The 13,730-nt window shown below is 36.2% G+C and overlaps 1 protein-coding gene across 3 annotated transcripts in view; it reads right to left on the reverse strand.

The window, feature by feature from the left end:
* Positions 1–13,730, reverse strand: part of TENM2 (teneurin transmembrane protein 2) — a 1,590,996-nt gene that overhangs the window by 288,436 nt on the left and 1,288,830 nt on the right. The window contains exon 15 of one of the 3 annotated variants that reach the window (XM_040574031.1): positions 8,334–8,417. The exons of the other annotated variants lie outside the window; for them this stretch is intronic. Within the exon in view, the coding sequence (XP_040429965.1) occupies positions 8,334–8,417 (84 nt within the window). The remainder of the gene's footprint in view (positions 1–8,333; positions 8,418–13,730) is intronic. 3 annotated transcript variants of the gene reach the window in all.

Raw genomic sequence — 13,730 nt, forward strand, 5'->3', positions numbered from 1 at the left:
CTGATGCTGCCGACTTGGCCAACTCTGAGCCACCTTGAAAGGAATGCCAATAACGTGCATCACAGAAGTGAATTAGAAAATGAAGAAATCAATGCAATACATGCTTGGCCTATCTATCTTCCTTAGATTCATCAATATCCAGATGAAACACACTTTCCTTATTTCATTTCTGCCTCCCTTGGCAGAATTTGAATACTTTAAGCCTTTATTGCATAGAGAAGTGGTGTGCAGTCATGGCAGTTCTGGTCTTAAATTCCTGGTTTAGTCTTCATTTCTTCCTGTATTCAGGACAATGTTGATACAAACCCTAAACTTATGCTGAAAATTCAGATGTATTAGAATATGGAACTCTCAATTATATATATATATATATATATATAAAGTACACAAAAACAAAACAAAACAGAACCCCAAAAAAATCAGTCAAACACTTATAAGCAAACAGAGAACCACCGAGGAAGGAAATCAGTTCTGGGTTAGGTCTGTAAATGAAGGATCCAAAGCTTACTGCTGAGAGCAGAAGACGCTGAGTAATTTGATTGCAAGTGCTGTGCTGTTGTTAATTTTGAGAAGGCATTCTAGAAAGAGAATGAGTCCTGACAGTGGCTAAAAGAAGAAATGTCTTATTATTCTTAATATGTCAATTCTAGTGACTAAAAGAGGCATTTGGTGCATCAGACCATATGGTTTAGTCTGTACTGTGTATTAAGCTGTTGGAAGTTGCACAAGCTGTCTTTACTTTTCAAAAGAAGCAGTGGTATATGTTTCCCCCAAATAATTGATATTATTCTTATCACACAATACAGAAACTCAAAGTTCAGACTTCAAACTCAGTGGCAACATTTACAACTAATCCTGAGAATCGCCAAGTATCCTTTGAGTGGAATGAGGGCAAAACAGTACCAATGCCCTCCCTCCTAACAGTGAATAAGTTGCAGTGCTCAAAAAAGGTGGAGGATTTTGCAAGCTAGATAGATAACAGATGGAGATTTCTGGAATCTAAAGAGACAGAGGCCACCTGCATTCTTTGTAGAAGCAGATCATTTAGTTTTCCAACACACACTCAATTTTCCACTTCCAAATGCTATTTAAAAATCAAATAAAAATCAAGCTTTATTTAAAAAAGATTATGTCAATACATTTCAGTAAGCCCTTCTGGGGCCTCCTGGCATTAACACCACATTCAATGTTTTCATTAATCAGAACCAGGTATTTCAAGCCATGTGGGATTTGGGAAACAAAACTTTAATTCAAAAAAAAAAAAAAAATCCGAGTAAGCACACCACAGAAAACCCTGTCTCTGAAGCACATTCAGTCTATTGAACCTTTCCTTTCCTCATAAAATCTAAACAATTATATTGGATTCAAATATTAACTTCTAATGATCTTGTTTAAGGAAATCAACTTTGAAGATGCATGAAAACATTACTGGATATAAGTCTTCCTGGCAGGAGAAATAATGTGAAGAAGGATGAGAACACTCAACTGACATGTCCCAGTAAGGATACAGATATCAAGAAGTGTGCTGTAAAAGTCTCAGCTTTTCACCACTATTTGTTACCCCCAGAAATTTAATTCTTCACATACAGTAGTCCTATCCACCGTCTACATTTCTATCAAAATGTTTGGCCTTTCTCTGACAACTTCTGAACGCAGTTACGCATCGTCAGTGTAACATGGGAAATGGTTCACAAGTAACAGTTTAAAATAATTTACTCTCATCATTTCCTTGCTCTTACCCCATATTAAAAAATATAATGTAATCGATTCTGGTTTTCTTGCTGTGATAGCACCTGACAATACAGAAATTTTGCCAAGATGCAGATCTAGGTTGGATAATGCATGTTATATGTCCAGTTGATAATCCAAACAAAAGAAAGTCATCATAATAGCTAGCCATGGAAATTCAGAAAGGAAGCAGTGCTTAGGATGCAAACACTCCCTCTACATTCACCCTAGCAGTAAACCTAAATCAGAAATTAATAGCACCGCTACTACAAAAAAAAAAATATCTGAAAACCAAAGAAGAAAAGCAGTTCTCATCTCCCTCTTCACTCAAGTTTCACAGCATACATATGGATATGAATAAGGACGGGATTCTTCCCTCTAACTTCTTGCACAGCTGCTTGGGGAAGGCTTCAGATTAACATAAATGATATTAAACATCCATAAGGCTGTCTTTCAAAGATGTTTCATAACTTGTAAATGCAATATTTACAGAGATCAGGTCAAGTCAAAAATATTTAATATAATTATTTAACTTATGCATATCTATTTATGACTGCTAAAGAACATGGGATGACTTTCAATTCCTGCTAATATATGCAGTATACATTTAGTGCAACTTGCATGAATTCCCATTCCAATTTTTAATTACTATGCTGTCTGCAAAGACAAAAATCCACTAAGTCAAGTCAGAATGCTCTTTTTTTTTTTTTTTTAATCTTACATCAGAACAGTTAACATTAATCATATATTGCTTCACAGGCATTGCTTTTCTACACATTCACGACCAAAACAGTAAATTGAAGTTTGAATAAAAGTAATAAAATAGCTACTGGTACGGAAGTTTACAATTAAACATATTTCTATCAATATTTCCATCGCCAGCATTCATTAGCAAGTAACCCAAAGCTTCATTTGTACTCACCATGTGTTTCAGGACATCCCCCCCCACCCCCCCCCAAAAAAAAAAAAAAAGCAATTCCTTTTAAAATCTTTGTTCATATGTTTTTTCAGGATGTATTTTTCTATTTATATTGGATATACTTTTACTTGCACAACTTGTCAAAATGCTTTGTGAAAACTGTAAGAGAGGAATGATTTTATGCCATTAAACAGGCCTTGGTGCAGGAGAGAAAGACATCGAATTTATTTTTACTTGAGACTTTTACATTTTTAGACAGATAAGAGATTGAATTCATGCCACCGTGGAGTCCATCCTGTTTGTCCACCTACTAGAGAGTAAAATAGCCTAAGGCTTTTTTCGAAGCTTTCCAAGCCATGGCTTTAATTTCTCTCTCAAAATCTCAAAATCAAACATCCACCCATCCATCTGGAGGAACCAGACATTTCAGGTTTTGGATTTATTAAACTCTATTTATGTTGATAATAGGATAGGGACATATGATTTGGCACAGCAAACACAGGTTTAGCAGCTTAATTGCTTGGGTTTCGTATAGTGGATCGTTATGTTAATGCTAAATGGGGATTCCTACAAGTAAATCCCTGCTAACTGAGAACAAGAAGGTGGGAATGCTGCGGCAATTTGGGAAGAAGCTGCTCTTCAGGGGCAAATAAACAACAAAACCCTGCACGTACGTGGAATTTCTTATCACACAGTATTCAACTTGGTCTCGAGACAAACCTCATTACTTAGCACTGAAGCTGCAATGACTATACTGTATGTTTTGCTCCCTTCAGTACTTTCTCCCAGGTACACAAACATGACGCTGATCCCCCACGACACCTGAACCTGCTCTGTCTTCACAGCCCCAGGTTCTCAGACCTGACAGAAAACTAAGCTTGCTTAGAGGACTAGGAACCAAATTGTGGAAAAATGTTTGCTGTGATAAAATAAATAGCAAGTGAGAAATTTTCACTGATAACCAGGTATTTTGAAAGAATAAATACATGTTTAATATTTTAGATCCAAGAATAAGGATTTAAAAAGGAAGGAATCACCATACCTATATTTTTCATAAGTTCTTTTGAGTAGTTTAGTATTTCCTTCAGTTTCTTGAAAGTTTCATTATCGTTTTCCCTAAACTTATGTCCACATTTAATCACCCAAAATGCACCTCCACCGCACAGCAGATGTGTCATTAACTATTTCTGAAAAAAAGTGAAATAAAATCACCCAGCATGAGAATACTATGGAATAAGTCAACACTAGCAGATGGTGTTTATTTTGTCACTGCTTGTGTTAAAAATTACCACCTATTTCATCAGTTTCTTTAAGGTGGAAGCCTCATGTAAAAAGTGAAAAAGCTATTTTTTATAAGCTGTCACAGAACTCCTTAAAATATAAGCACTTGTTTTCATGGTTTCCAGTTTTCTAGGACATGGTGCAATACACAGGAGATGGGTTTGTATAAATTTGACATGATAGAGTATTTTGCTAGCAGCTCAGTCTTTCAACACACAATCTGTTTTGTTTCTCAAGCAAATTTTGCAAATTCCTTACTTCAAATACTGGTGTTTTCAAGACAAATTCTCTAGCAAGTGTTAAGTCTGCCCCTAGGAGGGGCACCTGGTAGAACTATCAGCTTGCTTTCTTCTAGGACCCAATTTGCAAAAGCTTTTTATTTGCCCCTAAGAATTTCTTACATCCTTACTATTTTATCACACACTTTTGATTTACATGCTCTAGTGGATTGTTTAACAAAACAGCATGTTGCATGAAGAGCAATTCTACAGTCTGGACTTGGCTACTTAAAGAAATCTTTGTTAAAATGCCACGATAAAAAACAGGTTTTGCTCATCTATTTTTCAGAGAATTTCCATTAAAATAGAAAACCAGAAAACCTCCCCAAAATACAAACCAATACCATCCTCAGTAAAACAAATCCACATTGAAAGCAGCAGAGTGAAGTAATTTCATCACTACGGTGATTTAAACAGAATTACCATAAACTCCATCCTCAGTGTCCATACCCAGCATTTAAATACAATTTTAAACAAAGTAAAATAATCTATTTATATCTGAAGGTTACTGGACATCAGTATACTGTTTTCACTGATGATTTTAAATGTCAAGCCGTAGAGAGATTAGACACTTAAATCAAATCCCTACATAACCTGTTGCATTTTGTTTCTAAACACCATGAACACAACCAGGTAATACCCAATCCATTTGCTTCCCTCAGAAAAAGTGCAATCATAACAGAATCATAACAGTTCAGTTGATAATGTCCCAAAATTACTTCAATAAATTACTTGCACAGCACAGATTACCATAGGTCTTTGAGATATTCGTATGCTTGCTGCAACAACATATCAAACAGATAGCCTACTAAGTACAGCCATTCAAATCTCCTTTTGGCATTGGCAGGATTACACATGCAGCGGAGCCCATAGTCTCTGAATCCCAGTCCAGATTTATACATTCACAGTTTACCCAAGATCATTATGTCAAAACAAACAGTGAAGATGCTCAAACTGCACTACAATGGCTGCAAAGGGAACCAAAAGATAGGAAATAGAAGGCAGACTGCCAGGACAACCTCTGTTCCTGCACTGCGATACTTTCTTTAATTACCTTGTTCTAAATTCAGTCCGTTCCCCCACCTGCTGTCTCCTATTGCACTTAATGTTCAGATTGGCTTGGCCACGCTTTACAAGGAACCGATCCCGTTATCTTCGTTATTCAATGAGAAGTACAAAATCTGTTGGTGTCCTATTCTAATCATACCCTAAGCAGATCATTCATTTCTTCTTTTGGTTTTACATATCACCCAACATACACTATCTGAATGCTTTAAATTAATTTAGTAATGATTTTGATAATACTATGAGCTTTCGTGACATTATTTTACTCTAAAAACAAACCCAGAATCTAATGTCTGTTTTTTAAATTCTGAATGCGATTTTTTCCCCCCCACACGCATTTATTTATTTCCTAAGAACTCTTCTTCTCCCAGCATGGAAGTCACAAAAAGTGAGATTCTGGATACTAGGAAGGGGAGATTTTTGTACAAGAGGCTTTTATCTATTTTCCTTCAAAAACCTGAGCACAGAGCTGCAAACAATCCTGCCTGTGTTTCTGAAGCTCTGCCCGTTGTAATACCCATGTTCAGCACTTAAACTCCTTTCTTCCCATTACCTCTTGCAAAACATTTTCATCTACACCAACAGCATCCTTCTCCTTAGCGAAGGCTGAACAGATCAAGACAGCTCCCATTTTGTTACTACACAGCAAAGCAATCCACCCACTAACTGAGCACGCTGGATAACTGGATACCTTTAAAACAAAAAAATCTGAGGGCTCTAGTTACGGTGATACAAAGACTCCTCTTCTGTTTACCCAACATATACACTGAAAGCTTTGCAACACTGTTTGGATGCATTCTCAGCCCGTCCAGGCTTTAAACCAAGGTTAGTGCCATCTGTCTCTTTTTGGCAGCATCCAGATTGATGTAAAATATCCTATGGCACTTTTTAAAAGGACTGGAGTTAAAGTGTGGCTTTGGTCAATTCCCTTGAATTATTAACATAACAGAGCTGGCTGACATCAATGCCAGTCAGCACACCTGTATCTATAAACTCACTGCACCTTTTCTTGCCATACAACGAACTATTTCACTAGCCATATTAGACACAATATATGTCTAATTATTTTCATATAAGTCATTAAAAGTTCTATTTTTTCTATTGCTTTTCTTAGTTGAATTATTGTTAAATACATCTTATTGTCAAGCCAGTGATTAGAATTACTAATGCTGTCAAATATTTTTGATTTCTACATAATATATTCTCCTGTACTTCTTGAATTGTAGAGCCCTAAACAAACACAATGCTAAAAATTAAAAGCAATATAAAAATCAAATTTATTTGAATTGGGAAGGGTATCCGTCTCTCACGGCAAAGAACTAAACCGAAGGGATACAATACTTGAAGAAAGGCTTCAAAGCTTCAAACATGAAAAGACAGGATTCACATGGAAGTAATTTGTAGGGTCAAACCTTTCTGTGATCCTGGAAAATACACTCAAGTATTATTATTCGAGATTTAATACGGTCTAAATAGCATAACCCATTCACTTTAGCTGTGCCAAAATAACTTCTGAAACACCAATAATCATGAATGCTTCAGATATGCAGAGACCTATGTCGGATCATTTCCATTCCTCACACAACTTTCACCTTTATTACTAACCAAACACATGCCACCTAGGACAAATTTTACTATTGCAATAGTTATGGAAATTTAATCACTCTACCATAAGCTCTGGCTTCCATTCTTCTAAGAAGCATGACAATATAAAAAGGTCCTTATCTCCAGTCTGAAAACAAACCAAGCATTCTTGGGTTGCATTAACTATGGCAGGGTCACAGATGCTCTGCACTTTCCAGACTTCGATGGAAGAAACCGTCCCACTATTTGCTCAGTCACTAGTAGAGAATCATAGCTTAATGCCATTCACCAGGTTTCACCAACAATCAAGTGACACAGAAAGAAATATATCAGTAGAAACAAACTGGGGGTAGCGGGAAACCTTTTCATGTTTCATCTAAATGTTAAGTAAGCAAAACATTGGTCCTGGTTAGGGCCCTAAGTCAGCAAAGCATTTACTTATGGGCTTAAACAAGATACTCAAATGGAAAGACAGCCTTTCGTGCACGTACTAGGTCATAGCTGAAATATCAGGATATGTCTCTCATCTCACCAGGCAGGTAAATATAGGGCAAAAATATGGGTCTTCTTGAGGACAGAAGACCTTATAAAAAATGGCCCAAGCTAAACCAGTAAGAAGACGTGCTGATACAATAGAAAGTGTAAGTGTACTTATCCAATGAATGAAAATCATGTCTGAAATTTAGGAAACATCAGGAGGAAGATATCATGGAATAATTATTTTTGTAGTAAAATACCTCAAGATATGTTTGGATTTACATTACTGTAGCTTATAATTTTTTTCTCCTAGTAAGAAGGATATTGAAAGCATTTTCCAAACACCCTACTTCTCCCAAGGGAGTTTTTCAAAACAAAAACAGAACAGAAACAGAAGAGGAGGGAGGGGGAGGTAGTGATACTTCAAAATAGCTGTCAACCTGTGAGGAGATTCTCTACCCCCTCCCCCCCCCCCAAAAAAAAAAAAAACACAACTGTCTAAATCTGAAACTCTTAGATCAAAAAATTCATTTGAGATGAATACAGCTACCAGCAAACCTCTCATGAAAAAGTCAGATATAAGAATCTCTGAAGCAACATGCATCACATGCAAGCTTTAAACAATGTGAAAAAAACATATGTAATTGCCCTTCCGAAAATACTGCCAATACAGGTATGAGATTGCTTTTAACTCATGCCTGTTTGCACCCAAATCCTGGGCCTCTCACACAACTTGGTTCATTTTCTCTCCGTGACAAAGCCCAGTCCCACGAAACAATGTTAGCTGGGGAAGCTGCAGCTCCTTCACCACCCACTGAAGACTCCTAACACAAACCTACCCTATGCTAGTTCAGTCAGGGAGGTAATACTCAAAAATGGAAGAGAAACAAGTAGTAGAGAGAGACCACATGTATCCAACAGAATATAAACACCCAGGAGGAAAAAAAAAATAATAAACAATCCCACAATACTTAACAGTTTAAGCAAGATAAAAACCTTACGTATTAGAGAGTTCTTTGTCTCAGCCAGCTGCTGCCAGCTTGTCTGTCTGTCTTTCAATTTCTCAGAAAGGTGTGTGTGAAAATCTAAATGAAATAAAACAAATACATTTTAGAGATGGCTCTTTTCCTCTTTTTCTTCCATCTTGTTCAGCTTTGGTGTAATACAGCCAATTGAATGGTTCACCTCCTCCCACCCAACACATCTCTGAATAAGAAAAATACATTACTCATTATGATCTAGAGACAGAATTTTATCCCTGATATCTATGACACATATAGATGCAAAATGAGTAGAGACGCAATACTACTGGTGAAATCTTGCTTTTTAGGAGGTACATGTACTCAGTGTCAGTATCATTAGCTATGCAAATGGGCAACACATACAAATCTGTATACGGTACATACATTAAAAGTTAACCTAAAGTCCGTAAGACTTTTTCATACCTGTTATACAGTAGGTATTTAAGATCATAGTATGTTATTTTCAGTGTATTATCTATTAATCAGTAATGGAACAGGTTACATTCCTCTAAAAGATCAGTTTAATTATCTTAATGCAGTCTTTTATGATTCATTTGTAAAACAGAGTTTCAGCTATTACAAAGCACTTCTTAGATCAAGTTTACTGCAACAGCATGACGACTTTCACATTCACTGGCAACAAAATCAGGCTCATCCTATTGCAACCAGACACAAACCAGTGAAACTGCAGTGCAGCAAGGTCAGCAATCTTTTTTCATTGTCTCATAAAAACTCCCCAGTTTTAGGAAGCCAGATTTTAACATATGTAAGAAAAATAACACTTAACTTTTAATCACCTTTCATTTGGGCTAAAAAAACAAAACAAAACAAAACAGAAGCTTTCTAGTGTACAGTTAGTTTAAATTAACCTGGATTTTGAAAATGAAGCAATTATGAGGTCTTCTTACATTTGAAAAGCACAAAATGCATTGAAAAATACCACTGAATTTCAAAATAAAAACCAATAGTTTCCAGAGGTCTTAAATAGGAGACATAAAACCTATTTTTATATATTTACATGAATTTCCTTATACCAACCAGTATGACAAGAAGCCTAATAATTAATGTACGGTCACTTCAATTCTCATTTCTTGCCGCCTTTAAGGCTTCATTGGGAAGTGATTTTACTTGGTGCATCACAGGTCCAAATGCTTAATTAATAGGATAATAATTTAATCTTGCACCCAGGAATCACTAGAATCAGCACTGAAAACGTGTTCTGTATATCACAGTAATTTACTACTTGGAAGGAGAAAAAAAACACAAAACAACAACAACAAACACAATATCTTGACACAAAGCTGTAAAAACAGATGCCTGAAAAACAGAAGTAACACTTCACATGTAAAAGATGTAAGACAACATATTAGCTATTTTTGAGTAGCATAAATGTTTCTGACCTAACCTGACTACACAGAAATCTTGTGGAAGAATTCTGGCTCTCAGTTTTACCTTGCTGGCTTTCAGGGTAAATTGTAATTTTAAGGGACAAGTTACACCTTTACTAACAATAAAAACCAGATAGTTTACTAACTTGTCTAAATGCCTCCTTGCCATGCGTGGAATGAAAGTTTTATGTGGTGTGATTGTAAATCATTTTCAGGTGTTTTGGCTCATGTCTCGTTAGCTCAGCTTAACATTTGATGGCACAGACTTTTGATTTAACAGCAAAGAAGGAAAATAAGAGATTTTCAGGATCTCTTCACTGAAAAAATAATACTACAAACAAGTGAACCAGAGATATACAAAGTGCAGAGTACAATGACTTGATATAAAAACTTTGGTAACTATCAAAACAATTCATTACAAATTTCTTCATTTTGATGTTACCAGGAATTTTCCACCAAATGTTATACTGAATACTTTCATATTTTTTATATTTAAATTATATTTTTTATGTTTTGTATTTTAAGTAAACAGATATATATGTAGGAATGTATCAAAAAGGAAAGCACAGAATTGATTCAAGCTCCCCTCTTCTGTGGTACATAAAATTAAACAATTTTAGTAGTTTTTAGTTCTACAGTTTCTGCTATATTATGCCCTACAATATGCATTTTTTGAAGTCTTTAATGTCTTGATTTTCATTTCAACAGTTTTGCTTTCATTTCTGTTTCAAGAGAAAAAAAAAAACAGAATTAATCCATCAACAGAATGTTGACTGACATTTTATCACATTGCTCTTTAGAAGCTTGTGTATGTTACTGAATCTGTTATTTTCTCTCTTTCCCTATCTGTGGCCACCTTGGGATATTTGATCCTTACAATTACAAAGAGCACAGATGAGGATGACAACTGTTCCCCCAAGGAAGCTGAGCCATCATCCCTCTTTTTGATGTGAAACATCTAAAACGAATGTCACAAAAATAAGTTTCCAAGCTCTGTTTCTCCAATAATAATTTAAAAAAAAAAAAGTTTGCTACCAATGCCCAAAGGAAAGAATTATTTAAATGTTGAGATACTTTTAGTGTCATCTGAAGGGAAGTCTCCATGGGTATTACCCTGCTCTGACACTCACAGGGAGTTAAGCCTAATTGCATTTAGGGTTATCTCTAGCAGCTACACTCAGAATCAAACATCCTCAAGAGGACTATTGTTCTAACTAATCTATTTATTAGGCTATTATTCAGATTCAGCACAGTCTTTTATAAAAAATCTCAAAGGGATAGTAAAGGATTTTGCAATCATCAGACGTATACTATGACCTACAATATCCACCCCTGTCAAGTTAGGGAAAAAAAAATGCTTTTGTAAGTAAATCTTTAGATCATTAAGTTAATTTTATGCCCTATTATACACGGCACTTCACACCTGGAAGAAGTAAACCCCCTGCGAATTTACTGTTTTCTTTCCTCTAAAACACAAATCCCCCATGTCCAGAGGTCCACTTGCTCCTACAGTAACTGACTCAAAGAAATCTGCTTTCCATACCTTACTTTCAAAGAGGAATAACGGTTTTCAGCTCAGTGTATTTCATCTCAGTTCAAGTTCAAAATCAATGTTGACAAAGCTAATTTTAAATAATTGCAAAACTTTTTGAAAAACAAGAAAACAAATACTGGAATGCCAAAATCGGTCTCCTGCAACATACACGATGCCTAGACAAGCCGCTTGTCTCCCACACAGCATTCACAATTTTCTTCTCCTGCCCTTAAACAACCCTCTGCAGAAACTACTCCTCTGTGTCCACCACTGGTTCATTTCTATCACCCACCTCACTTCCCTCACACCCCAACAGGCCTCCACTAGGCCAGGCTCACTGACGAGGCCTACTGTGAGCCTCCTTGCGGTGCCACGGAAGTGCTGACGAAGCCAGGCACTACCACTTCCCGCTTCCATTGCCTCCCTGTCTCCATGCCATGCGACCGGCAGCACAGAGGTGCCTGTGCTTGCCAGGCACAGCCCCGGTCCCCCAGCACAGCACACACCTCATGTACAGCGCGAGGCTCAGTGCCCAACAGCGTGTTTTCAGCCAGGGCCCTCCTGGTTCTCTGCTCCTCTCTTGAGCTGGTGTAACAGTCAGGAGTAACTGTTCCTTCCCAGAAACAAGCACTACTCCTCTCTCTTCTTCTTCCCCCCTAATTTATTTTCTTGTTAGGAGTTTTCCCCATCACAGTCCTAGCATGATGGATGCTCCCAATGATGCACTATTTTCTCCCTTACTAGTCTAGTCAGGCATTCTGGAATTCCACTTTTTAACATTTCCCAACAGACATCACTATAAGTTTGGCTTCCTAAACATACCAAATGCTCTACCTTTAAGATAGCAACACAATATTTATGACAAATTTTAAATTTATAAAATTTTTAATGATAATTTTTTAAATTAATTACAAAATATTTTTTTTTTTTTTTTTTTTATAAGGCTTCCTTTTCCCACCTGTAATACTTAAGTCTCTTTGTTGGCATTTGTCTTGAAAATTACTGTGGAACTCCAAATATGATCAGAGCCTAAGTGTCCTCCTATGTTCTGTTTGCATTGCCCCTCTTACAAATAGCACAATCCAATTTTTATTGGTAATAAACAATAGAGAGCTGGTTTATTTTTTTTTTTATAAATAGCCCTTTGGAAGCACTAAAAAATTCTTACCAAAACCCTTGATTTTTCAGGCTGCCTCCCCCCTGCCCAGTAGTCCCACAGACGAATCGATCCTGCCTAGCGAGTACTTGTAACGAGCGCAAGTTGCTGCCCTGTTAGTGCCTCAGTACACTTTCATTGCTATTTGCTCAACATTACTGATCTTTATGTGCTTCAAGGAAGAGGACAAAACCTGTAACAACTGACAAAACACACTCAGTACCGGGCAGGTTGAAACACCACATTTTTCTCAAATAACCTTTTTCATTTTTGTTTATGCATCACATTCTTTCCCAATATTTGAGATCAAGCATACTGAACAGACATAAAAGTACCGTACTCTTAACCTACATGCATACTATTTCTGGAGGCAAATAATGATTATGGAGAAATTAGAAGACAGTAATACAAAAACCATGCACAAAAGTATTGCAATATAAACTGTTCCACAGAATATGAACTGGCCATGCAGTTTTTCATTTCTTATATAGTCTTGACAGAATTACCTGCTATTTTCTCTATTATGTTCTATTACACATTTTATATTTGATATTTTGTTTGATCTTTTACACGAGTTGTGTTGATTTTTCTCTCCTGTAAAGCATATCACCAAGCCAATTAAACCTGAAAAAGCTGTACGTGCATACTATACTACCTGCTCTCCAGCCAAAATCTTCTCCAACATAAAGCACCCACAATACATTTTGCCTTTGCAAGTATACTCTTAAATACGTTAACAACAAAAACTCACGCAAGAATGACAAACACTACAAAGGAAAATGGTCTAATATTGGTTCAAGTTTGTTTGAAAGCTTATTATAGTTCAGTGAATTCAACACCAAATATACCATAGTCTTCTACAAAAGGTAAGCTTACAAAATTGGAGTTAGAAGAATATTTGTTTCACGTAGGTATTTATCATGTCCTAAATATTACTAAACATTGCCATTAACAAATCTACTATGCCAGGAGTTGGATTTTCCAAGTGCATTGTCTGTATCTCCTATACAGGATCAAATAAGCAATTAGCTACACAAGAGACAATTGCACAGGACTTAAAATGACAAATATTCATTTCCTATGGACTAACAAAAGCATTATGATGCTGTAGTACCCTTAGAATCACGAGGACATGCATAATTCAGATCAGCATTTAGAAAAACACATAGATATATTGATTTCTCTGTGTGGAAGTAGTGTGTCTACACTTAGGAACCTAAAGTATACCAAAACTAAAAGTTGAGTAAAATTAAATGGTTTCTTGTCTTATTTCCAAAGGGAATTAAATAAAGGCCTCT

This window comes from Cygnus olor, chromosome 14, assembly GCF_009769625.2.
Source record: "Cygnus olor isolate bCygOlo1 chromosome 14, bCygOlo1.pri.v2, whole genome shotgun sequence".
Taxonomy (NCBI): domain Eukaryota; kingdom Metazoa; phylum Chordata; class Aves; order Anseriformes; family Anatidae; genus Cygnus; species Cygnus olor.